Here is a 26,571-nt window from a genome sequence, read left to right on the forward strand (position 1 = left end):
CAGAGCACTTCCAGATGCAGCATGTGCTGTTTGCTCAACCCTCCGTGTGCACTTTCACATAACCTCCAGCTCTGTAAATTTCCATAAATTAAAAACATTTTGAGCAAAGCTCGATCTGTGATATTGGTGTAATTATGAACAGAATTGTCATTGTAGAGGGGAGCAGTATTTCTTTAAACCACATGAGGGCAGCATGTGTCTAGTTCCAATCTGCAGTCTTCAGTGAGCAGGAGAGTGCAGATTTGGGTTAAGTGCTTATCAGGCAGTTCTTAGGTAAGTTTGTCTTGTCACTCATTGATCCCACCCCTGCCACATTTCTCCATGTAATGTGAGAGGAGAAATTTGGACGATGTTGCACAGGACATAGAATAGAGGATGGTGTGTTTACTCATTTTTGTGTGCATCCCATGCACATGAAATCAGATGTTGACGTTGCATATTCATTGCTTGTGTGCAGTCCCCCCCCCTCCTCCCCACAGTATCCCATGGTTGCTTCAAACATTTGAGACGTTAAACCAGTAAAACCAGTTCGAGACTATTCGGGGACAGATTACACAAATCAATAGTTCTCTTCCTCTCTATGCTGAATTAGTTTGGACTGTAATTGTTTTTCTTCTTTACTCCTTGCAGGACCAGTTACAGCCAGTGTTGCACTTAATCAAAAGTTCACATTTGGATTGTCGTTAGTTCTTTCTGGACAGTTGCAACTGTTTTTATGCAAACACTGACGGTTTCTCACTTCTCTCTCACCTGTGGTTTTTACTCCAAATACGAGTGTTTTCATACCCTTCAGCCCTGTTCTTTACACAATGTTAATGCTCAGTTTTGAAAAAACAAAGTAAAATAAATAAAGCTGTGTTTCAAAAGGTTTCTGTTTTAAATGAAATGTGGGGTGACAGGGGCTCTGGGGGGTTATGGTTAAGGCTAGGGTCCCTTTATTGAGAGAATAGCGTCAACTTAGGACAAGGCGCCATTTTGGGTCCAACTACTACTGAATGACCCTTTTATATTTTCATTTTTTTTTTTTTTATTCATTTAGCCACATACAGCAACACATCCAGGTACATGTGCTATAAAAATAGTTAAGCAATCAAATTTACATGAATTTACAATTTATAATGATTTAATTAATTTAAAGCCTGATTGCTTGAAATTCCATATCAGGCAATGACGTGTGACAGTTTTAAAGGTCTCTGTCGCCGGATTATGCTTTATTCTGGACTAATTTGACCCTCAACAAGCTTTTCTTTCTACAGTAATCATCTCCATATCAGAGGAGATCAGAAGGCATATTTATATGAATGTTGAAGTCACAAATAAGCAGAATGTTATCTGCAGTAGTTGACAAGTTAGGGATGAACTCACCAAATTCATCTAAGAATTCAGAGTATGGGCCAGGGGGCCTATATACAGTGACAAAGTAATATGGCTGATTTTTATTCTTGTGATCTTGGCAATACGTAGTATCGTGAGCACAGCGGAGAATCAGATGTTCAAACTAATTATATTTGTGACCCCCAACAGCTAATAGACTAAACCTAGATTTATAGATAAGAGCCACATCCCCACCTTGCTTTGCATCACGAGAGACGTGACTAAATGTATACGCCAGTGGGCAGGCCTCATTTAAGGGGAGGACAGCTGTAGGTTTAGGCCAGATTTCACATAACCCAATCATATCCAAGTGATGATCAATAATTAGATCATTAATCAGCAGTGATTTTGAGGACGGTGATCTTATGTTAATGAGACCCAGTCTAAGGACTTCAGTGGGGTTGACAGTTGGACTGTTTGGATTTAGGGGTGGTTCCAGAGTAGCATATATAAGATGCGTGGAAGTAGGTTTAGGTTTGAGACATTCCACATGGGTTGTAGGTAGCAGACACAAAATATTTGATATTGCTGGAACAGCCAGGGGGCCATCCTCAATTTCAACATCCTCCAATGTAGTAATCGGTATTAAGTTTGCAAAGCATATCCCTCTATGATTTTTATGGACACGTCTGCAGTAACAGGCCACAGTTTCAACTGGACGAATTTCCCTCTCTGCACATAAACTGCACTATCACCATAGTGAATTTTCTGCACTAATATCCCCGCTAAGCTAATGGATTCCACACCCACCTTCGTCATAAGCCTTGCAGGGTCTCTAATCACCTGCTCCATGGCCTGCTGTAAAGTCCTAATGTTACCCTCCCTGTAGAGTTCTATCTGTGTTTGCAGATAAGATGGAGGCACCTTCCCCAGTAGGGGGTTGTCCGTCCGGCATCAGCAAGCCACGGCGGCCCCAAAACAAAAGCCAATTATCAATGAAACTAAAGCCTTGCTGTCTACAAAATTGTGCAAGTCACCTATTTAACGATGTCAGACTGCTAAACGCCTCATCATTATCTCGGGAGGGGAGGGGACCAGAGACTATTAATTGATGCCGACACATCTTTCTAACAAGGTCACAAATCCTCTCTATGTCCATTTTTTGTGACCTCAGAGTGCTTCATTCTGACATCATTGGCACCGACGTGAATAACTATGTGGCTGTATCTCATGTCATGTTCTTTTGTCTGTCTAGGGGAGGAGTTTTCTGCAGGCGCGAGCAAATAGTACAATTCGCTTGCGGGGAGGGGTTTTCTGCAGGCGCGAGCAAATAGTACAATTCGCTTGTGGGGAGGGATTTTCTGCAGGCACGAGCAAATAGTACACAAATCCATTCTCTGGCAGTAAGAAATTCATGTCAATGGCAAGACCGAAAAATTGCGGTTCATAACGGCGTATTGAACCGTGCATAGCGAACCGTACTGTTCGGTTTTAGATTGAGAACCGTTGCACCCCTAGTGTCTGTAGCCTAACTTTGCGAGTGATGGAATCCCCTATCACTAAAGCCCGACATTTTGGCCTAAAGATAGGAGTGAAAGTCACCTGTGGGCTCAAAGAACTAACAGCAGGCATATCCAAGGGAGAAAACCCATTCACAGTGACCAGTGTGATCGGGGTACCGCAACCAGGCACCAAGCTCTATGTGACTTCCTCTGCCTAACCACGGTCCAAAAGCTGTTATCCACAGCTGGTGTTTCTTGGCTAATGCTTTTTTTTTCTTGACTAATGCTAATGGGCACACTAGCTGGCCCAACACTAACCTCGTCTGGAGTGCCCGTAATCTCTAACTCCACTGAACTAAGAAGCTGTTCTAGCTTACAGACACGGCTCTCTAAAAGAGCCACCCTATCTTCCAGCATCGCGCAGGATTTATGTAAAGTGTAAAGTAGCATACTTTGTGCACCAGAAAATCCAAGAGTGTAGCCAAACTAGCGCGAGCCAACCGCTAACAAACATGCTAACCACTAACCACCAAGATTCACACAGGAGTAAAATAATGAGCTACAATTCACAGCAGTTACACTGAAAAACTAGCAGACGTATTGGACTGATAACAGTAGGAAAAGAAACAATTGCAGCAAAAAATAAATAAATAAATAAAATGTATTGCCAAGCTAGCACGAGCTAACCGCTAATGAAACGCTAACCACTCATAAGATTCACAACAGGAGAATTTAAGTTAAATAAGATTCACAAAAGATGCACTTAAAAACTTAAAGATGTGTTAAACAGAAATACACTCAACAAAAATATAAACGCAACACTTTTGGTTTTGCTCCCATTTTGTATGAGATGAACTCAAAGATCTAAAACTTTTTCCACATACACAATATCACCATTTCCCTCAAATATTGTTCACAAACCAGTCTAAATCTGTGATAGTGAGCATAGTGAAAATTCTTCTTATGCCCTAAATCTTAAAAGCTCAGTGGCCCGATACCTTTAAACACAGAATTGTATCCCCTTGAATTGAATGTTCCATTTAAAAAGGTTATTGTTCCTGAATCGTTTTGTAGTCCGTGAATCTAGATCTAGAACTGCAGAATATGTCAGAGAGACATGCTCAGCAAAAGACGTGCAGGAGATGCTTACAGACTGAGTAACAAAGCACCAGGCAGCTGTAAAAGAGATGTTATTTTAGTATGTCCTGTGACACTGACTCTTGGCGTAGGACAGCCTGGCCTTAGGGAGAGAAAAAAAATATCTATGCATGTACAGTGAGGAAAATAAGTATTTGAACACCCTGCGATTTTGCAAGTTCTCCCACATAGAAATCATGGAGGGGTCTGAAATTTTCATCTTAGGTGCATGTCCCGCTGTGAGAGACATAATCTTAAAAAAAAAAAAAAAAAAAAAAAAAAAAAAAATCCGGAAATCACAATGTATGATTTTTTTTTTTTTTATAATTTATTTGTATGTTACTGCTGCAAATAGGTATTTGAACACCTGTGAAAATCAATGTTAATATTTGGTACAGTAGCCTTTGTTTGCAATTACAGAGGTCAAACGTTTCCTGTAGTTTTTCACCAGGTTTGCACACACTGCAGCAGGGATTTTGGTCCACTCCTCCATACAGACCTTCTCTTCTTACGGAGCCCCTCCTTAGTTGCCCTGGCTGTGTGCTTGGGGTCATTGTCATGCTGGAAGACCCAGCCATGACCCATCTTCAATGTTCTTACTGAGGGAAGGAGGTTGTTTGCCAAAATCTTGCAATACATGACCCCATCCATCCTCCCTTCAATACGGTGCAGTCGTCCTGTCCCCTTTGCAGAAGAGCACCTCCAGAGTATGATGTTTCCACCCCCATGCTTCACGGTTGGGATGGTTTTCTTGGGGTTGTTCTCATCCTCTAAACATGGAAAGTAGGGGTCCCGGAAAAAATCGATTCACATCCGAATCGCAATTCTCATTTATTAAGATTCTGAATCGATCCAAAATGTTCAAGAATCGATTTTTAAAAAGCATTTTTTAAAACATTTTCTTACTCGCTGCGTGTACTGTTTGTCAGGTAACGGCCTCCGTACTGCAGCGTCCCCACTAGGGGAGGCTCCGGCGTGCTTCAAACATTCGTGAGCTGCAGCTTAGCATGGCGGATGAAGAGATAATTCAGCCAGCGCCGTCTTTGCTGAAGGCAAATGTTTGGGCGTATTTTGGATTTTATTATTTGCTGCGTGAGAAGCAGCTTGACATGACTTATGCAGTGTGCAAAATCTGCAAAATGAAAGTCAAGTACTTCGGAAACACTGCAAATTCGCAATAACACATGCTATGCCATCACCCGGAGCTAAAAAAGGGGAGCAGCGGTCTCTGCCGACCACTGACCAGCGCACACTCCATCACTTCACTATTTTGCCAGCCAACTCTGAATGAGCAAAGCAGATAAGAAAATGTACATCTTTAGAATCACTTGATTAACCTTGTAAAGCTGCATTTTCTTAAACATAAACAATTTTAAGTAATATAACTATTTCTCAAAGCTCTTTGAATCGAAAATCGATTCTGAATCGAATCGTCACCCCAAGAATCGGAATCGAATTGAATCGTGAGTTGTTGTAAGATTCACATTCTTAATGCTAAGTGGAGTTGATTCCAAAAAGCTCTATTCTGGTCTCATCTGACCACATGACCTTCTCCCATGCCTCCTCTGGATCATCCAGATGGTCACTGATGAACTTCAAACGGGCCTGGACATGTGCTGGCTTGAGCAGGGGGACCTTGCTGCCCTGCAGGATTTTAACCCATGATAGCATCATGTGTTAGTAATGTAATCTTTGTGACCGTGGTCCCTGCTCTCTTCAAGTCATTGACCAGGTCCTCCTGTGTAGTTCTGAGCCTTCTCAGAATCATCCTTACCCCACAAAGTGAGATCTTGCATGGAATCCCAGACCGAGGGAGATTGACAGTCATCTTGTGTTTCTTCCACTTTCTAATAAATAATCATAACAGTTGTTGTCTTCTACCAAGCTGCTTGCCTGTTGTCGTGTAGTCCATCCCAGCCTTGTGCAGGTCTACAGTTTTGTCCAAGGTGTCCTTAGACAGCTCTTTGGTCTTGGCTATGGTGGACAGATTGGAGTGTGATTGATTGTGTGAACAGGTGTCTTTTATACAGGTAACTAGTTCAAACAGGTGCAATTAATTCAGGTAAAGAGTGCAGAATAAGATGGCTTCTTAAAGGAGACCTGCATTGAAAAAAATGCAGGAAAAAAATGACTTACATTTACACATGAGATCCTTCTGAATGTAGTAAAGTAAATCTGCATGCCCAGATCTGTCATTCAACAGAGAAATCTTCATTTGAAAATGACATTTACAGCTAACATTTAGCCCTCCGCAAATTGTCCCTCTCATCATGGACGCTGCCGAGACATCACGGACAAGACCCTCTCCCAGCATGCATTGCGCCAATTGTAATTTGTGGATTTACATCAGTTTGCATCTGCACCTTTTCTTGTCTTATAAGGAAGGATCTACTTTTTGTAAAACTTCATATTGTCTTGTGGCACGTTTGGTGAGTACACATTTCTTTTATTTGTACTTGAAAATTATTTTGGGGGACTTTTTCATACGCCCGTTTGATTGAGTGGTGTCGCAATGAAAATCTGTCTTTCGCCTCCGGTACCATCACGGGATATGGAGGCGAGACCCGCAAAGAATCCCAGTCATTAAAAATATATAAACCTCTCTCAGCGTCCATGGAGCTCTGGGGCTCCGATTGCCGAGACGTGCGGTGCTGTGGATTTTGCCGCAAGAAGTCTGTCCTTGCAGCAACAGGTGTACCGGCCGCTTCGCATTAAAACAGCGAGCGTAGTCTCAGGACTTGTGCCAAGTGTACTGCAGCTCCATTCAGTAGACAAAGAGGTGATGCCGGTGTTTTGCGCTGAATCTAGCACAACACCGGCTGCAAAGCAGACATGGGCGGTGTGAGTGGCCCGCGTCGGCGGTTAACGAGCTCGTTAACAAGCCCGCAGACTTAATAAGCGCAGCGGAGGCAGAGAGCGGGAGAGGAAGAACGGCGCCCGCTGTCGATGTTGTTGCTGATCTGAGCACGTAGATCTGTATCTCACATTCATTGCAGCTTACTTTTGGATGTTGAAACCAGGACGTGTATAAGTAACATTACTAAGAGATAAAATCAATTTCAATGCGGGATCAGACTGAAGGCGGGAGCGCGTCGTCTTGTCCCTGACATCATGGAAATGATACGGCTGTACAAACTGTTTTCACAGAGGGCTAAATTTTAGCTGCAAATTTGTCATTTTTAAACGAAGATTTCTCCGCTGAATTACAAATTTGGGCTTACAGATTTACTTTACTGCATTCACAAGGGTCTTATAAATACATATCAGCTATTTCTTTCTGAAATCTGACCACATTTATTTCAATGCAGGTCTACTTTAAAGAAAAATTAACGTCTGTGAGAGCCAGAATTCTTGCTGGTTGGTAGGTGTTCAAATACTTATTTGCAGCAGTAACATACAAATAAATTATTTTAAAAAAATCATACATTGTGATTTCCGGATTTTTTTTTTTTTTAAGATCATGTCTCTCACAGAGGACATGCACCTAAGATGAAAATTTCAGACCCCTCCATGATTTCTAAATGAGAGAACTTGCAAAACCGCAGGGTGTTGAAATACTAATTTGCCTCACTGTATGTTTATGCATATTTAGAACGTCTAAGAGTGAAGTGCGTTCTATGTGATTGGCTGCAAGAGCCAGTAACAAAAGCACAGTAAGCTAACTTGTATACAGAGAGGTAATTAAAGCACTAAAATTCATTAAATGGATTTTGCAAAAATGATAAAGTCACCGTATACATCCATGTATTTTGAGTGTATATATAATTAATAACTTTGATTTGCTGTGCGAAATACAGATGAGCCCTGTTAACTTGCACATGCGTAAGTCGCAATTTGGCTTTACTTGCGGTGAAGTTGTGGACCCCGAAAATTTAGACTACTGTATAAAAGTCAATGTGGATTTGACCGTTTTTGGGAGGAATCATCAGTGCGGATAATTCTGGGTGATTCAGAGTTTTTGGATGTGACCTTCCTGTTTAGATCCTTACTGTCAGATTGGGCTGGAATTTACACATACCCACCACATGTTCAGTGTATGATATAAAAATGGCATAAAAAAGCATTCAGTTCTGTTTGCTGATAACTGCAGAAACCCTGTATAGAACAAAGATTGATTATTATGGTAGCAGTCGGTGATGTGGGTGAGGCACAAGCAGGGAGAGTGTTTTCTGTCAGCATTACCTCAGTAGGCCTGTGTCAACCGCAGGGACTCAACATATTCCCCACATTTTTCAAACATTTACAGGAATGGCCTGGTAGTTGGCCTTACCAGCCATTGTATTTCCACTGCGGCCAAGACCACAGCCTGACCGATACGCGCTATTTAAAGCCAATACAGTTTTCAATATTTGATGATTCTTTAATTGGATATGCCAGTATATTGACCAATATCCCCCCCACCCCCCCCACACACACAGAAATGCACAGCATTAACAAAGATTTCCTGTGCCTAAAATAATGGGTCATTTTCTCCATATGATGGACCCTTCTCAGACATAAATGGGCCTTTCTGAAGCAGAATAAAATAAATAATTCAAGATTTGTTGTGGGTTTTTTTTTAATCTGTTGTAAGTGCAACAACTTTACCTGGTTTTAGTTTAAGTTAATTCTGATTCCACTTTAAAATGTTATTATTTTTTTCTTACATTTCATGTCATTTCATGTTATGCACAGGTCATAAGTACTGTTTAAAAGGTTAAAAACACATTAATATTGGATGGACTTAGATTTTGCTCCCTCCTTGAAAACTTGCAAACATTAGCTTTAATCTAATGGGTGAGTGAGCAGGCAGAGAGCTTCACCGCTGGGCCCGGGAGTGTTTCTTTCTACCTAACAGTGTGACCGAGTGGAAATGTAAACTTTGATTTATTTGATTTTGCTCGGATAAGGGCATCTCATAAAACATCACTCTGTGCAGATTTAAAATCATCACAGGCAGCGTCACTATTTGGCGAACATCCCATTCATGAAATCTTATACTAATTCATATAAAATGTCACCTTTTGTAGTTAACTTGGTCACGGCATGTGTTGCTGCTGCTTTAAATACAAATGTGGATCATAAATGTTTAGGTTAATATTTCAGAATAAAACATAAAGCTTTTCGGTATATTCTTTTAAAAACAAAAGGCCCCCTTTCTTTTCTTTTTATTTTTTTTTAATCAACTATTCTAAACATCATTTATCTGCAAGTGGCTCATATTGGCTACTTGGTATTTCACGCATTTGTATTTGTTTATGGCATTTCAAATACAAAAAGTAAATCAGGCTTCTCAAAATAAAAATGTCTAAAATGATCTTCCTGAGACTCAAACTGAAAGCAAATATCTACAAAATCTAAATTTCTTTCACCAAAACGTCAAATCTAGGCTTGCATCCCAGATGTACCTTCTGGCAAATTGTAGCTCAACTTTCGTGTCTTCTTTTTAATAAAATCCTCCTCTGTACCACTTCATCATGAAGCTGTATAACTGGGGATACAAAATGCAAAACATGCACTATGCACAGTTTCTCCAATCACAGGCAGAGAAGCCTGTAACTTCTTTCTGGGTTGTCTGGGTGTCTTGGTGGCTTTCCTCGCTCTTCTCCTTCTTGCACAGTCACTCAGTTTTTGAGAACAGTCTACTCCACACAGATTTACCTTAGAGTGCCATACTGTTTGTATTTCTTCATAACTGACGTAAATAAAGTCCAAGACATATTCAGTGACTTGGAAATGTTCATGTATCCATCCCCTGACTTGACTGAAGAAAACTGGCAATTAAATTACTTATTACAGGTATTATAACAAAGGGGCTGATTAATTATCCTACCCATCATCTTGGCTTTTATATTTTTTAATTAATTTATATCAAGTTGTAGAGATTTACTTTCAGTTTGACTCTAAGGAAGAACAAATTTTTATTTTGACAAGCCTGATTTACTTTTTGTATTTAAAATGCCTTAAACAAATACAAATGTGTGAAATACCAAGGGGCCAAATATTTTTGCAAGCTACTGTAAGTAGGAGGAATTGCAGGGAAGAAGAATGGATTGACACTGAATAGCAGGAGGAACCGTGGGGGTGAAGTGCATCAGTAAAGTGCGCGATAATTGCAGCCCTGTGGTCTGCAGCGTTCAGCCCCTTTTGCTTGTAAGCCTCATGGATATCTATTCCACATCTTCCAGAACTTTCTCAACTTCGATTGACTCTTTTCCTCCCATGCTGCTCTCCCTCCTCATAAACTCTTATATACATCCTCCTCCTCCTCCTCCATCATATCCTCTTCCCTGCAGTAGCTGCTGTGTAACTCTGCAGCAGCAGCAGTGCGATTGATCAGCAGTTCTGGTGCCAGGCTGCTCTTTATTGTAATAAATGAGCTTGGAGCCATTGAAGGCAGTACTGAGTGCTTTGCGGGACTGCGGAGTGTGCGCGCGCGCACACACACACACACACACACACACACACACACACACACACACACACACACACACACACACACAGAGTTATGACGTAATGCTTATCCTGTAGTACATGCCACTAGCCTGCAATTATTATTATGTTCCTTTGTGTGCGTGTGTGTGTGTCCTTTTTTTTGACTGCATATTTTACTTTTAAAAATTAAGATTTTTAATTTGTTACATGTGCAGCTCCAAATTCTTTGAGTGGGATTTCCTCCTTTTATGAAAATCTATATTAGTCTGTCTAAAGGTAAAATGTTGAGGACAGTGAATGTTTCATTTATTTTATTTTTGGTCTCTGTGAGCAGAGTGTTGAGCTTTGGACTAAAATTCAAATAGCTTTAAGATTCTGAAAGCTGTGTGTGGCCCTGAGTTCTCTCTCTCTCTCTCTCTCTCTCTCTGTCTCTCTCTCTCTCTCTCTCCCATAAGAAAATGGTTATTTTTTTAAAGGAAATATTAAATAATTTGACATAATCACCTATTTCTTTTTGAAAAAAAAAAACCCAGCCTGAAATAATCAGAATGACTTAAAAGCACTTGCTGTCAGTTTTGTGTTGGCTGAATTGGTAAATTAATAGATTTTTATTTCATCTAGGCCACAAGATTGGTTCAAAATTTCATCATGAACAGGTTTTTATGTCCATTCAAGCTGTGCTCCCACGATGTTTTCATATTATTTTTAAAATAGTTTAATTTCATTATTATTACTTTTCTAATGTGGAATTTATTCTTGATTTCTAATTTTGATAACCTTATTATGAGTAAAGCATTATTTTATTTTTTGGCCCAAATTACAGTGCATCCAGAAAGTATTCACAGCCCTTCACTTTTTTCTATGTTTTATTATGTTACAGCCTTATTCCAAAATGGATACATTTCTAAAATTCTATGCATAATACCCCATAATGACAATGTGAAAAAAGGTTTTATTATTGAGATTTTTGCAAATTTATTAAAACCAAAAACTAAGAATTCACATATACATAAGTATTCACAGCCTTTGCCATGAAGCTCAAAATTGAGCTCCGGTGCATCCTGCTTCCACTGATCATCCTTGAGATGTTGCTACATCTTAATTGGAGTCTACCTGCGGTAAATTTAGTTGATTGAACATGATTTGGAAAGACACACACCTGTCTACATATAAGGTCCCATAGCTGACAGTGCATGTCAGAGCACAAACCAAACATGAAGTCAAAGGAATTGTCTGTAGACCTCAGAAACACGATTTTTTTTAATTTTTTTTATTTTTTATTTATTTCATTCATTTAAAAGAAAAACAGAAAAGCAAAAAAACAAAAGCACCACAATACCAGAATGAAAAGGAGCAGAAAGAAGAACAAGTCTTATGATTTCTGCCCCTTTTAACAATACAATCTTTCAATATACAGCATCATAGTCAACATTATTTAACAGATTGCATTTCTTTAACTTGTCACATACCACTGACCCATTTCATAATTATGACCATTAATTAATAGATTACATCACTGATAGGTTACATTTAAACTTAAGACACTCCAAACATTATTAAGTTTACTTTTTTTTTACTTTCTTGCAGCCCACTGACTTACTTCATAGTTTCATACTTACTTAATACATCTAATTTAATATGTTTTTTAAATAATTTAAGCAACCTTAATTCTTTAATTTCTTTATTAAGATTGTTCCATAATTTGACACCATTTACTGCAATACTCCTTTCCTTTACTTTGGTTCTAAATCTTGGTTTTTTAAAGACTTCTATTCCTTTCAATTTATAACTACTTACTCTTTTTTCAAACATATTTTGAATGTTTGTTGGTAAAGTATTTTTATTAACTTGGTACATCGTTTGTAATATTTTCAAATCGACTAAATCATGAAATTTAAGTACCCTGTACTTAATAAACAATGGATTTAACTGGATCTCTAAAACCACTGTTACTAATCACTTTTAAAGCTCTTTTCTGCAAAATAAATAAAGGTTGTATATAGGTTGTATATGTTGATCCCCAGATTTCTACACAGTAAGTTGAATATGGGACAATCAATGAATTGTACAATGTTAATAAACCATAACTATTTAATGAATATTTTACTTTATGCAAAACAGCAATGGCTTTCGCTATTTTTCCTTTTATGTAATTTATGTGTGACTTCCATGTAAGATCTTCATCAATCATGACTCCTAAAAATTTCATTTCTTTTACCCTTTGGATATCCATTCCATCTATTTGTAATGACACATTATTTTTTTTCGCTCTATCATTAAACAATATGAAATTTGTCTTATTAATATTTAGTGACAATTTGTTTATATCAAACCAATGTTTAACTTTTTCCAACTCTGTATTTATCACTTGTGCTACTTCCTGTATATCTGATCCAGAGTAAAACAGCATTGTATCATCAGCAAATAAAATGCTGCCAAGCACATTGGATACATTCACAAAATCATTGATATACAAAATAAACAGTTTGGGTCCAAGTACCGATCCTTGTGGTACTCCATAAATAATGTTACACAATTCTGATTTGGTATTATTTATCTGAACAAACTGTTTTCTATTTTCTAAGTAGCTTTTTACCCACTGATGTGCAACACCTCTTATTCCATATTGTTGTAACTTGTGGAGCAATCTTGAGTGGTCTATAACATCAAAAGCCTTTTTCAGGTCAATAAAAATACTTACAAAATAATCCTTATTATCTATTGTTGTTGATATTTTCTCTATTAGTTCCATAATTGCCATAGCTGTCGAATGTTTTGTTCTGAATCCATACTGAGCATTATTTAAAATATGATGTTTCTCAATAAATTTATCCAATCTTGTTACAAAAACTTTTTCCATAATTTTAGAAAACTGTGGAAGCAATGATACTGGCCTGTAATTAGAAAAATTATGTTTGTCTCCATTTTTATATAATGGGACTACCTTAGCAATTTTCATTTCATCTGGAAAAACCCCAGTTGACAGAGACAGATTACAAATATAAGTAAATGGTTCAATAACAATTTCTATTATACTTTTTACAGTCACCATGTCTAAATCTTCATGGTCAGTTGATCTTTTGCTTAAATGATGTACAAATCTGGGGAAGGATACAGAAACATTTCTGCTGCTTTGAAGGTCTCAGTGAGCACAGTGGCCTCCATCATCCATAAATGGATGACGTTCAGATCAGCCTGGACTCTTCCTAGAGCTGGCCGCCTGTCTAAATTGAGGAATTGGGGGAGAAGGGCCTTAGTCATGGAGGTGACCAAGAACCCAATGGTTACTCTGTCAGAGCTCCAACATTCCTCTGTGTAGAGAGGAGAACCTTCCAGAAGAACAACCATCTCTGCAGCAATCCACCAATCAGGCCTGTATGGTAAAGTGGACAGACAGAAGCCACTCCTTAGTAAACGGCACATGGCAGCCCACCTGGAGTTTGCCAAAAGGCACCTGAAGGATTCTTAGACCATGAGAAACAAAATTCTCTGGTCTGATGAGACAAAGATTAAACTATTTGGTGTGAATGCCAGGCATCTTCCCTACAGTGAAGCATGGTGGTGGTAGCATCATGCTGTGGGGATGTTTTTCAGCAGCCGGAACTGGGAGACTAGTCAGGATTGAAGGAAAGTTGAATGCAGCAATGTACAGAAACATCCTGGATGAAAACCTGCTCCAACCTGATGGAGCTTGAGAGCTGCTTCAAAGAGTTATGGACGGAACTGCCCCAAAGATGGTGTACCAAGCTTGTGGCATCATATTCAGGAAGACTTAAGGTTGTAATTACTGCCAAAGGTGCATCAACAAAGTATTGAGCAAAGGGTGTGAATACTTAAGTACATGGGATTTCTTAGTTTTCTATTTTTAATAAATTTGCAAAAATTAAAAATAAACTTTTTCATGTTGTCATTATGCGGTGTTGTGAGTAGAATTTTGAGGGGAAAAAAATGAATTTATTCCATTTTGGAGTAAGGCTGTAACATCACAAAATGTGGAAAAAGTGAAGCGCTGCGAATACTTTTCAGATGTGCGGCGTTGCAAATAAGTCACACCCACTTTTAAGTATTGTTTCTTGTAAAAGTTACAAATAAAATCTCCAACTTTTGGAACAATGCCCCAGCCATGAGTTTGATTATAGATAACAAGCTGGTTATCTGGTTATCTTGGGTTAGGCTCTACAGTCTACAGTGATAGACTCTTTGTTCTTCATGGAGTGTACGCACATGTATTTGAAATATTTGTTCCCTGTTTGATAAAAATAGCAGTGGATAGCGAAACAGTGACTCTGACAACATGATGATGACAATGACACAGAAGAATGTAGTAAATAGATGCCATTTTTAAGGAACCTTAACTGCTCATATAATTACCATGGACATCTTAAATGTACAGTGTTGTACATTGCATTGTTGACTTTTGTTTTTGTTTTGCTATTCTGGGGAAGGCTATGCAACATATTTACATTCTTCTGCTTTCTCCTTGTCTAAATTTTCTCAATCATGTAACAAAAAGTTTGCCCATTTGTCTTGCCTTCACTAACGTAGCTTTAGCAGCATTGTGTACACACAGTACTGTGAAAGTAGTCCAGCAGGGACAGCAAGTTTCCTGAAGGGAAGCAATAAACTGCTCACATCGAGGCTATAAAGCCATTGTCATGTCAGCTCAGACATAACGTATTCAGAGGCATCCAGCACGTCACCGTCTTCCACATTTTAACATTCCTGCGGCTGCTTGACACCTTTTATTCTGTTCATCAGGTGGGTGCCAGAATTCTGCAAAGCATGAGCAGTACTCGCAAGTCGGTGTCCCCCACCTGATCTTTCATCAGATCTTATCTGAATTCTGTGGTGAAAACACAAACTGAACCACCCAAAATAATCAGAAATACATTTTTTCCAAAACCAAATGCCAGTTTTATACAATTATTTTCTACTGAACAGACACCGTTGAATGAGCTGTAAGTTGATCTGCAATAAAGACATATATCTGTGTATGCATTAGACAGTTGCACAATTTGTAAAAACTGACAAAAGAATAAAGCGATGTATAAATTGTACACTTGCGTAGATTTCAAAGATTTTCATGTCTAGTAGAGTGTAACATCAATTTATTTATTTTTTTTTCTTCAGTTTCCCACCTGCTAGCCTTGCATACCTGTGCAGCCACCACATCTCTGGAAGTGTTAATAAATTGTTTCAGCCCTGCTTGCTGTGACTTATTATCCCATCCAGAGACAGGAGATATATAAATGTAATTACAGTCCATCAGTAAGTGCATCCATCTGTCACAGTTTTCTTTCAACACTATAACTTTTAAACATCTTATCCAATTCTTTCGAAAATTGATATGCATAACCACAGACCGTTTCTTCACCCGACGAGCTTTTGGGCCATCTATCATTCAAGATTTTTACAACCGAACCACTTCAACCATGGGACTCCGTGCATTATCTAATTGTAGAACAACCTCTATAAACTGTCTCATTTATTCCAAAATGTATGTGCTTAATCACATAAAAGATTTCCATGATCCAGGAACCTGTGGGTCATATATCCCTGTACTCTTGCGTGTATCCACCTGTTTTTTTCTCGGCTATGAGTGAGAATTATGCATGAATGTTTCAGTTACTCCTGGCGGTGGATGTCCAGCCACAAGTTATCTTGTCAGACTCTAATTGCTTTTTACTTTCCTCAGCATCACACTTGTGCTTCAAAATCTATCCTGCTCTCTTGAAGGCAGTTTCTCCTTCTCCAACAGTGCATATGATTTAACCCTCTGGGGCCGACGCCGTCGTATACGATGGCTAAGACCAAGCTTTACTAAATTATAAATAACGTTTGAATGATATGAGATAGAAACTTACTTCTTTTGTTGCTGAAAAGTTAACTCCGCGGACTTTCGAGCCAGCCATCGGCCATCTTTGTACTCCTCATAGAAGCTGTGTGATAACATGCACAATGTGAGTGTTCAATCGGAATTGGTTCACCGTCACATGGTTTTCCAAAATCCAATCGTAGGGCAGATTTACCTCACATGAAAAGCCAAAGATCATTTTCAGGAGTGATATGTTACTAGTTGGCCCGTTGAATATCCCCCTGGGTGCTCCAATGAATACATACTGTTAGTACATACTCAGTGTGCCCTGCGCCATTACGCACAGCGATCAGTGAAAGCAGGAGCACATGGAAAGCCTCTGATGACAATCTCACGTGCTCAAACAAAGAGTCTGTAGCTATCAGGATTGCTCCACTAGCTTGCATGTGAATGTTACTGGATAACTCTGTTGCTTTCTCTGCGTAAAGCACTGTTTACCATATCAATGGACAACAAAACGCATGGACCATTTGTATATATTGTTCAAAATGTGCATTTCTGTTTATTGTTTGAACCTTTTTGTTGTACAGCTTTTCACACAAAACCTCAAATTACCTTTATAAAGTGTCAAAACAGTTGTTTATTATAGCTTGCTGTGTGTTTTGAATAAATGTGTGTGGAAAATTATTTTTCGCTTTATTTTTTCCTTGCCTATTTTTGATTGCAAACCTTTATAACACTTATAAAACACAACAAAAACATATATATTCTGAAAGCACAGGTGGTCCTGAAAATAAAGAGACACAAAACTTGATTGTGGGATGCAGGGAGAGCTGTTAACAGCAATAATAAAACATTTATGCCAGGCGAGAGAACTGTCCAAAAAAAAATGCCCTCGGACCCCAGAGGGTTAATGAGGCAGTATTTAAAAAATAAATAAATAAATAAATGTTTTGGGCTTTAAGTAAAATTGGGCCATGACCATGCATAAGGGAAGTGACACACAAGAATTTCATTCTGAATAACATCGGGTCAAAAACACAAGTAAAAATGGGAGAAATTTGCAATATTAGTAGCAAAGTGTGAGGCCTGTGCAGCTGCACATTTCACACAGCACATACATTGGTCATGGTTATAGAACACAAATAGATTCTTGTCATTTGATTGGTGGTTTTGATATCATGTGATATTGATCATATGTCCTATTTACAATTTTGTTCCATTTACCGTACAATTTTGGTTCCATACGTTTTGTAGCATTGCACACTGCGAACAACTTAACGTAAAAACACGAGGTATTGCATTTGCGTGCATGCAGTAATCGAGCATTAACGGACCATGTGCTCAAACTAGCACTCTTGGGAATCTTTGACACGGCAACGGCGCTTAGTTTAAAAACAAACATTGCGGGTTTGTTTTGGTGACACGTGATGATTTGAATGAGCTTGTTGGTGGTGCTCATTCTTCTAACACACACACAAAAAACAAAACAAATCCAGTACACCGTAAGCCATCTGGAGGCATTTGCAGTATTCGCTGGGACATCTCTAGTTGCAGTAGAAGCTCTATCGGGTGAAGAGTTAGACAGACTTCTGTCACGATTTTTCGCTGCACTGAGGAAAGCAGATGGCGGTCTGTACATGAACACCTCAAAGCATGGCATGGGGTACAGCCATCATTTTAAGACTGTGGTTGAGGTTGATATTACCAAAGCTGATAGGTTTCATTGTACTCACGGGGCATACAAAACAATGATGTGTAAATTATTGCAAATTGACGGAGAACAATTTTGAATTGGTTTGGATTCCTATTTCAAGTTTGTGTTGGACTGTTTGGAACCTCTTGTCCTCAAAGGACCAGTGATGCACAACAAAATGTAAGTCCCTTTTCTCTTGTTGATAGATTAATAAAATATCAAATGACAAGGATCTATTTTAGGTGTTATATAACACAAATCATGTTTTCCCATTCGTGCAATGAGACATAACAGAAGCAAACAGAGAGAGAAACAGCGCAGCGAGTTACTGTAACTGAACTGTCACATCAGACTGTCTTTAAACAAAACAACCAAATAGTAGCGCTAATCCTGATCAGTGCGTCAAAAGACATAGAAGCCAGGGAATCGAAGCAAACAACCACATGAATCTCTTTAATAATAGCCTAAATGACGTGACGTCTCTATTATTATACATGCTTAAATTGTCAGCGTTTCACGGATGTGGGCAGGAGTGGACAGGCACATTGCAGGAACGGGTCGGAGTGTAACACACACGTTGCTGGTGGTAACAGTCCGAAATTTAGCAGGAGCGGGATGGAGAAATTTGTCCTAGAGCTCTAGATTTTATGTCATGTGACATTCCTTATTTGTCCCATTGTTTGGGTGATGTCACTAGCATGCATTTCTTGACTATTTACTGTGTATTTTTCTTCTATCTGTTTTGCTCTATGGCTTGCCTCCAGCTTTTCATAAAAATGCTTCCATTATGTGAGGAAGCTAAATCCAGCAGCTGTAGTGTTCGCGGGGACACCTTTTCTGTTGAAGTGCTATCAGATGAAGAATTGGAAAACGTCTTTGGTTGTTTTTTAGAAAGCAGACATGTGCTCCACACATACCGCTTCAGTCCTCACCTGCTCGTGCTGCTGACTAACGTTGCAACAAATCTGATCTTGTATCGGGATCGGCTTCCAATACCGAAGTAATTAACGTATTGGAAAATACCGATCCGTTTTCCAGTACCAGAAACGAGCCAACGTGAAATCTCTCAACTGCTGTTGTTTGCTGTCTGCTTTGTTTTCTGCCGGGTGTAGGAGGGGAGAGGGAGTTTTTCTGGAGCCGAGCTGTTTGAGAGAGAGCTCTCTTCTGCAGTGTTGGAAGCTGAGAGAAGTGGCCATTTTCCGCCTGGCTCTCGGGTTCAAATTGTCTGTTCGTCGAGCACGGATTTTCCAAAAAATGAACTGAAATGTTGCTGAAAATGTGTGCTGAAAAGTTCACTGTCCTGATGCTGTGAAATGCCAGCTCAGCGTGCAGCCAAGGAGGACAGTGAACAGAGATTCTGTCAGCTGAAAGGGAAAAAGGTCTCCATTAAAATCCTGCACGTGAGCATCACTGATGATACATTAATTTTACGGTGAAAGGCTTCGTGTTTCCAAAAAGTTTGAAGTTTACGCAGCATGACAACAGCAAGAGATAAAGCGAGTGAAAGAGAGAGAGAAAGAGAGAGAGCAAACGAGAGACAGAAAGAGAGGGAGAGAGAGAGAGAACTTAATTTTTATTTTTTACTCCTCACAGTTGCTATGACTATGTAAACATGTTTCCCGTGTCAGTAAAGCTCTATTGAAATTGAAAAATGATAAGGAGAGACAGACAGAGAGGGAAAGAGACAGAGAGAGAGAGAGGGAAAGAGACAGGGAGAGAGGGAGACGGACAGAGAGAGAGACAGGGAGAGAGGAAGGGAGGGACAGACAGAGGGGGAGAGAGAGAGAGACAGAGAGTGCTGTTTTCCTCTTTAAGTCGATAAAAATAAGGTTACAAAAGTCTATAAAAAAAAATAAAAGTACTTAATTCTTTCACCAAAACATCAAATCTAGGCTTTCATCTTAGATACACCTTCTGGCTTTTTTAAGAAAATCCTGACATAAAATCATCAATAATGATAATAATATTAAAGCAAACAGAGCTCTGGTACTGGATCGGAAAAGTATTGGTATCGACAGATATCCAAATTCAGGTATCGGGATCGGAAGTGAAAAATTGTGGATCGTGCATACCTAATGCTGACATCAGCAAACTCTCAGCAGAGTAGACTGCAGCGTTCCCTCCATGCCGCCTTTGTTTCCTACTCAGAATAAACACCTAATTTTAAGAAAAATATCAAATGATGTGGATCTATTTAGGTCTCATATTAAAAGCTTGTTTTCCATGCAATGAGAGAATATTTTCAGTCAATGAAAGATGGAATATACCGTTCAACACAGCATCTTTGGACTTGTGCCAATATTGTTACCATTGCATTCATAAACATTCATTATTTGTATTCCTTTTTTCTTTGGCCTTACAAGAGCTACACATTCCTCTTGGGTTGCTTCGCCTATGTGGACAGGGAATGCGCTCTCCCAAGTGCTACAACCCCTGGCAATAATTATGGAATCATCAGCCTCGGAGGATGTTCATTCAGTTGTTTAATTTTGTAGAAAAAAAGCAGCTCACAGACATGACACAAAACTAAAGTCATTTTAAATGGCAGCTTTCTGGCTTTAAGAAACACTATAAGAAATAAATAATAATTGTGGTAGTCAGTAATGGTTACTTTTTTAGACCAAGCAGAGGGAAAAAAATATGGACTCGCTCAATTCTGAGGAATAAATTATGGAATCACCCTGTAAATTTTCATCCCCAAAACTAACACCTGCATCAAATCAGATCTGCTCGTTAGTCTGCATCTAAAAAGGAGTGATCTCACCTTGGAGAGCTGTTGCACCAAGTGTTCTGACATGAATCATGGCTCCAACACAAGAGATCTCAATTGAAACAAGGGAGAGGATTATCAAACTCTTAAAAGAGGGTAAATCATCACGCATTGTTGCAAAAGATGTTGGTTGTTCACAGTCAGCTGTGTCTAAACTCTGGACCAAATACAAACAACATGGGAAGGTTGTTAAAGGCAAACATACTGGTAGACCAAGGAAGACATCAAAGCGTCAAGACAGAAAACTTAAAGCAATATGTCTCAAAAATCAAAAATGCACAACAAAACAAATGAGGAACGAATGGGAGGAAACTGGAGTCAACGTCTGTGACAAAACTGTAAGAAACCGCCTAAAAGAAATTGGATTTACATACAGAAAAGCTAAACGAAAGCCATCATTAACACCTAAACAGAAAAAAAACAAGGTTACAATGGGCTAAGGAAAAGCAATCGTGGACTGTGGATGACTGGATGAAAGTCATATTCAGTGATGAATCTCGAATCTGCATTGGGCAAGGTGATGATGCTGGATTTATAAAGATGACTGCCTGAAGAGAACATGTAAATTTCCACAGTTATTGATGATATGGGGCTGCATGTCAGGTAAAGGCACTGGGGAGATGGCTGTCATTACATCATCAATAAATGCACAAGTTTACGTTGATATTTTGGACACTTTTCTTATCCCATCAATTGAAAGGATGTTTGGGGATGATGAAATCATTTTTCAAGATGATAATGCATCTTGCCATAGAGCAAAAACTGTGAAAACATTCCTTGCAAAAAGACACATAGGGTCAATGTCATGGCCTGCAAATAGTCAGGATCTTAATCCAATTGAAAATCTTTGGTGGAAGTTGAAGAAAATGGTCCATGACAAGGCTCCAACCTGCAAAGCTGATCTGGCAACAGCAATCAGAGAAAGTTGGAGCCAGATTGATTAAGAGTACCGTTTGTCACTCATTAAGTCCATGCCTCAGAGACTGCAAGTTGTTATAAAAGCCAGAGGTGGTGCAACAAAATACTAGTGATGTGTTGGAGCGTTCTTTTGTTTTTATGATTCCATAATTTATTCCTCAGAATTGAGTGATTCCATATTTTTTTCCCTCTGCTTGGTCTAAAAAAGTAACTGTTACTGACTGCCACAATTTTTTTTCCCTGATTTCTTGTAGTGTTTCTTAAAGCCAGAAAGTTGCCATTTGAAATGACTTTAGTTTTGTGTCATGTCTGTGATCTGCTTTTTTTCTACAAAATTAAACAACTGAATGAACATCCTCCGAGGCCGGTGATTCCATAATTTTTGCCAGGGGTTGTAATCTAGTTCAGAATTTCTATAAACTATTTTCTGTCTCACAAATGCAGTTGAATCTGGTCGAGCTGCACAGATTTCTTGGGTTGCTTGGCCGAGGAGGATGGAGAATGTGCTCTACAAAGTGCTGATCTAGTTAGAAATTTGTCTAATTAAGCTATTTTCTGTCTCACAAATGCAGCTGGATGTGATCATGTGTCACAGCTTCCTGCGTTATGAAATGGAAAGTGTGTGTGTGTCCATTAGAAAGACACACATTGTTAATGGCATTAATGGATCCTCTAACCTATTCCTGGCTCTTGTCAGCGTGGGTGAGACAGATTTGAGGTAGACTTGTCTTCTGACACACACTCTGTTATCTAGCTCCTGATGAAACGTGAGAACCTTTTTTTTTTTCCTTCCCTCCCCCATAAAGGAGGTTCCATTTTTACCAGCTTTGGTCACTGAGCATTTCATGTCTGCAGGCGAGCAGGAACAGGTTTGACCACAGTCAAAGAAAATATTCAAGTTTCACGGCGTGTCTTTTGGAGAGTAAACCGACGTGTTTGGCGTCAGGCAGGCTGTGCACGCCACAGATCCACATCCAGACTGCACAAATAAACTTCCACAGACACAATCTTTTTTAAACTCCTGCAGTTGAGAACCAGGAGGCAGAGAGAGAGAGAGAGAGAGAGAGAGAGAGAGAGAGAGAGAGAGAGAGAGAGAGAGAGAGAGAGAGAGAGAGAGAGAGAGAGAGAGAGAGAGAGAGAGAGAGAGAGAGAGAGAGAGAGAGAGAGAGAGAGAGAGAGAGAGAGAGAGAGAGAGAGAGAGAGAGAGAGAGAGAGAGAGAGAGAGAGAGAGAGAGAGAGAGAGAGAGAGAGAGAGAGAGAGAGAGAGAGAGAGAGAGAGAGAGAGAGAGAGAGAGAGAGAGAGAGAGAGAGAGAGAGAGAGAGAACAGCAAAGACAACTCTATTGTTGTGCCTTTATTGTTCTGTGATCGTCCAGCTACACAGGTTTTCTTTTTTCCTTTTTCTTTCGTACTGCCACAAAAAGAATTCTGGATTTCTTTATCCGACTGCTGTGGTCCAGGATGAGGTTTAAACGGAACGGTTCTTATACATTAAATAGGTAAGAGACGGTCAACTTGTTAACAAGTGTCTTTAGATTTGTGCAAAAATTACTCATTGCCTCGTTATGTTTTAATAAGGTACCCAGGGGACTTATAAAAATGCAGTATGAGAGACTGACAGTTGTGCAGCCTGTCTTTGTTGTGAGATAGATTCTTTCTTGGCACAGAGCCTGTGCAGATATTTTGTAATATGTGATCAGAAGCTGCAGACTAACGTTTATGTTGTGCAGACGATCATATCCGATCATAACCTGCTATAAATGTCATGTGCTTTCCAGATCAATAAGACATCTACACATGGCCATGTGAAAGAGCTGATCAAGACAAACCTGTTTGTCCCGACTGTTAAAGCCTCCATCTAAGCTCTCTTTTCTCCCCATTTTGAGTAAAAGGATCTTTCTCTCTCCTTTCCTTTCTCCACCAAAAGCCCCTCCTTTCCCCTCACAGAAATGCCCCTTCCTGCAGCTACATCACCTTAGCAACTTTTCATGTGTTTTATCTGTGGGATGCTGCTCTCTTTTTGCCCCCCTACTGCTGTCTGTTGATATGGTTGTTTCTATCGTTCATCTCTTGGCGTTCTGTCCCCACCTGATCGTCTGGTTTCCTCCTCGCTTTTCTACTCCCCCCCCCCTTTGTCTTTCAAATTGTAAGTTGAAGAAAATGACTTTCAAATTGTAAGTTGAAGAAAATGACTATTTGCCTTGTCTTTCCACTTTCCACCAATCAGATGTCTCAGTATTGTTAACGGTTGAATCCACCGATTGTGCGATTGTGCTGTTTCCCAATTCGGGCCGCATCCTTGAAAGCCTGTGTTCGTCGACTGCATGCATAAGGTGCCCTGACACTTTGATCCGGGCACTTGCACGGTGACAATCCCACCCACTGTGTTCCCACCTGGATGCCGTGCTTTGTTCCACTGGCTGCCACACGTTGTACGCTGGATACTGCTTATATAAAATAATTATTTTGTAGCGGATTAATCATTTTCTGTCTGGGTTGGCTGTTGCAAACGCCTGTAATCGCTCCCGGAATCACAGAGGAGCGCTCCGGCTGCTGCTTTTCTCGCACATGCACTTAATGAGGTGGAAAATGTATTTGGAGCAGTCTAAAAAGGTAATTATTTGTCATGTTTATATTGTAATAGCTTGATAAAACAGTTGTATGTTCATTCATTCTTGTGTGCAGCTGTAAAAGTATGTTTATGATAGATTTAACAACTTGTTATAATCGTTCAGATGAGCTGAAACCACTCGCATTCACGCAGTATTTTTGACTTGTTTGCGTAATGTTCACGTGAAGTTCACGTAATTAATATGTGATGGAGATTTTGAACATTTCAAAATTTTCTTTGCATACGTGCACGATGTTGCGCACAGTTTATAATGGTTTTAGACGGGTTTACTCTTGTGCACGGCAGAGTGCGTGCAAGTGCGCAGGTCAAAGTGCAAGTGTCAGGGGCCCAATAGCCACAAGACTAGACTGTTTCAATTTCAAATGCTCCTTATAATGCAGCCAATGAATGCGACCTTCTCCCCTTAAGACTAAGTGATTTGTAAATTAACGGGGGGGGAAAGCCAATTTTATGCTCCATATGTACAAGTATAAATAAGTAAAATTTATAAGTAAAATATAAATAAATATTGAAAATTGATTGCTAAACTACAAATTATGTGTGCAGCTGTCAATGTTGTTGGGCAATGGGAGCGAACTGGATAAGCTAATGTCGCAATCACAAAATGCCCCATGGGCTACACAGTCTCGCTTCAGAACAGTTTGTCTATCCACCTCTCTCGGAAGGCCAGATCTTCATAGAACGCTGCGGCACCTCAATTGAGACACAGCCAAACCATACTGGACAAAACCCCATGTGTTGTCACCTGTAGCTTTTCAGAAAAACTGCCTTGAAGCTCAGATAATGCAGCTCTGGGTGTCACCATCTTGGCAGTGCTTAACTCCGCCTGCCTCCCAACCATCCCATAGATCGGTAAAGAGATGGAGCATGGGCAAGATCGGCGTGACCTGAGTGGGATGTAAAAAGCCCAAACAGGCCCCCTCTCCACGTTACTAAACAAGCTAAAGCTAACAGGTTAACTTTAGTTCAAGTGTTTTATTAATGTATTTTGTATAATTTATTTATTTTTTTGACTCTGGTGGTTTTCATAACAGATGGCTTGGAGTTAGATATTACACATTATGACCGATGCAAACATCAGGCAGGGTGGTGGCCAAGTGATTTTTGTGCTTGTTTTCAGTGCTGAAGGTTCCCAGCTCAAACCCCAGCCATGCCCATTTCTCCATGTATTGTGGAGTTGTGTCTGGAAGGGCATCTGGTGTAAAACGTGTGCCAAATCAACATGCAGATCCATCTCTAATCTGCTGTGGCAACCCCAAAAACAACAGAGCAGCTGAAGGGACTTACTTTTTTACCAATGCTATCATCACCAAGCTACCTAATGGTGCTAATGTATAAATTAAATTATCTGAAAACTTTACAAAAATACTGGAGCACAGTCTATTTATTAGATGAGTCGTTGAAATAAAATCCTCAGAAAGGCTAGACACTGCAGTAGCTATATGCCTAAATAGATCCTTGTCATTTGATTGGTGGTTTGTATGTCATGTGATATTGATCATTTGTCCCATTTACCATTGTGTTCTATTTACCGTGCAGTTTTGGTTCCATTTCCTGTGCAAATTTAGTTCCATACCTTTTGTTCCATTGCACAGTGCCATGCACTCACACTAGCGCTTAGCTTAAAAATAGAGCTGAAACAAACGATTATTTGGATCATCGATGAATCTGATGGTGTTTCGACATGATTAATTGATTAATCGGATTAGCGGGGAATTTTTAAAAAATGTTCCAGGGAAACAATTTTTCTCTCTTTCCATCACTTTATTTAACAACATAACATTATTTGAAAACTTAAAATACTTGAAAATCAACAAATCATCAAATGTCCCTTGGCTGTTGAAATATGAAATAATAAAGAATAAAACAGTTTATAGTAAAGAACAAAAATAATTATTTCAAATGGCATTGCTTTATTTTTTATTGAGTTGCCATAAAACAACATTGAAACATATAAATGTTATAAAATATATGGTGAAAAAAGAGGTATTTTTGTTGCTGCAAATGAGCAATTAGCATAACCAGTTAACCATAAAATCTAAATCAAAAACTGTAGCCTGACTCATTATATATGCAACATTACTCTGTATAACTTGTAAACTGTGGTCATTTCACAATGACACATGTGACTCATGTCTCTTTCTTTAAAATTGTATTGTAGCACTATTAGTTATTATTATTACTATTATTATTGTTGCTATTATTATTAAATATAAATATAAATAAATAAAAAAATATTGTAATTTGTAATACATTTGACTTTTTTATGACAACAAACGCTGAGCCATTAATTATTATACAGAAAACAAATGCACAAACATGCTGAAATGCCAGCAGCTTAATGCTAACTTTAACATGGAAACGCCATAGACAT

General features: G+C 39.2%; 1 protein-coding gene across 2 annotated transcripts in view; it reads left to right on the forward strand.

Moving 5' to 3' along the window:
- Positions 1 to 26,571, forward strand: part of mob2a (MOB kinase activator 2a) — a 176,827-nt gene that overhangs the window by 68,010 nt on the left and 82,246 nt on the right. The window contains exon 1 of one of the 2 annotated variants that reach the window (XM_034176911.1): positions 22,890 to 23,064. The exons of the other annotated variant lie outside the window; for it this stretch is intronic. Within the exon in view, the coding sequence (XP_034032802.1) occupies positions 23,027 to 23,064 (38 nt within the window). The 5' untranslated portion in view covers positions 22,890 to 23,026. Of the gene's footprint in view, positions 1 to 22,889; positions 23,065 to 26,571 lie in introns of those variants that run through there. 2 annotated transcript variants of the gene reach the window in all.

This window comes from Thalassophryne amazonica, chromosome 8 (genome assembly GCF_902500255.1).
Source record: "Thalassophryne amazonica chromosome 8, fThaAma1.1, whole genome shotgun sequence".
Lineage (NCBI taxonomy): Eukaryota > Metazoa > Chordata > Actinopteri > Batrachoidiformes > Batrachoididae > Thalassophryne > Thalassophryne amazonica.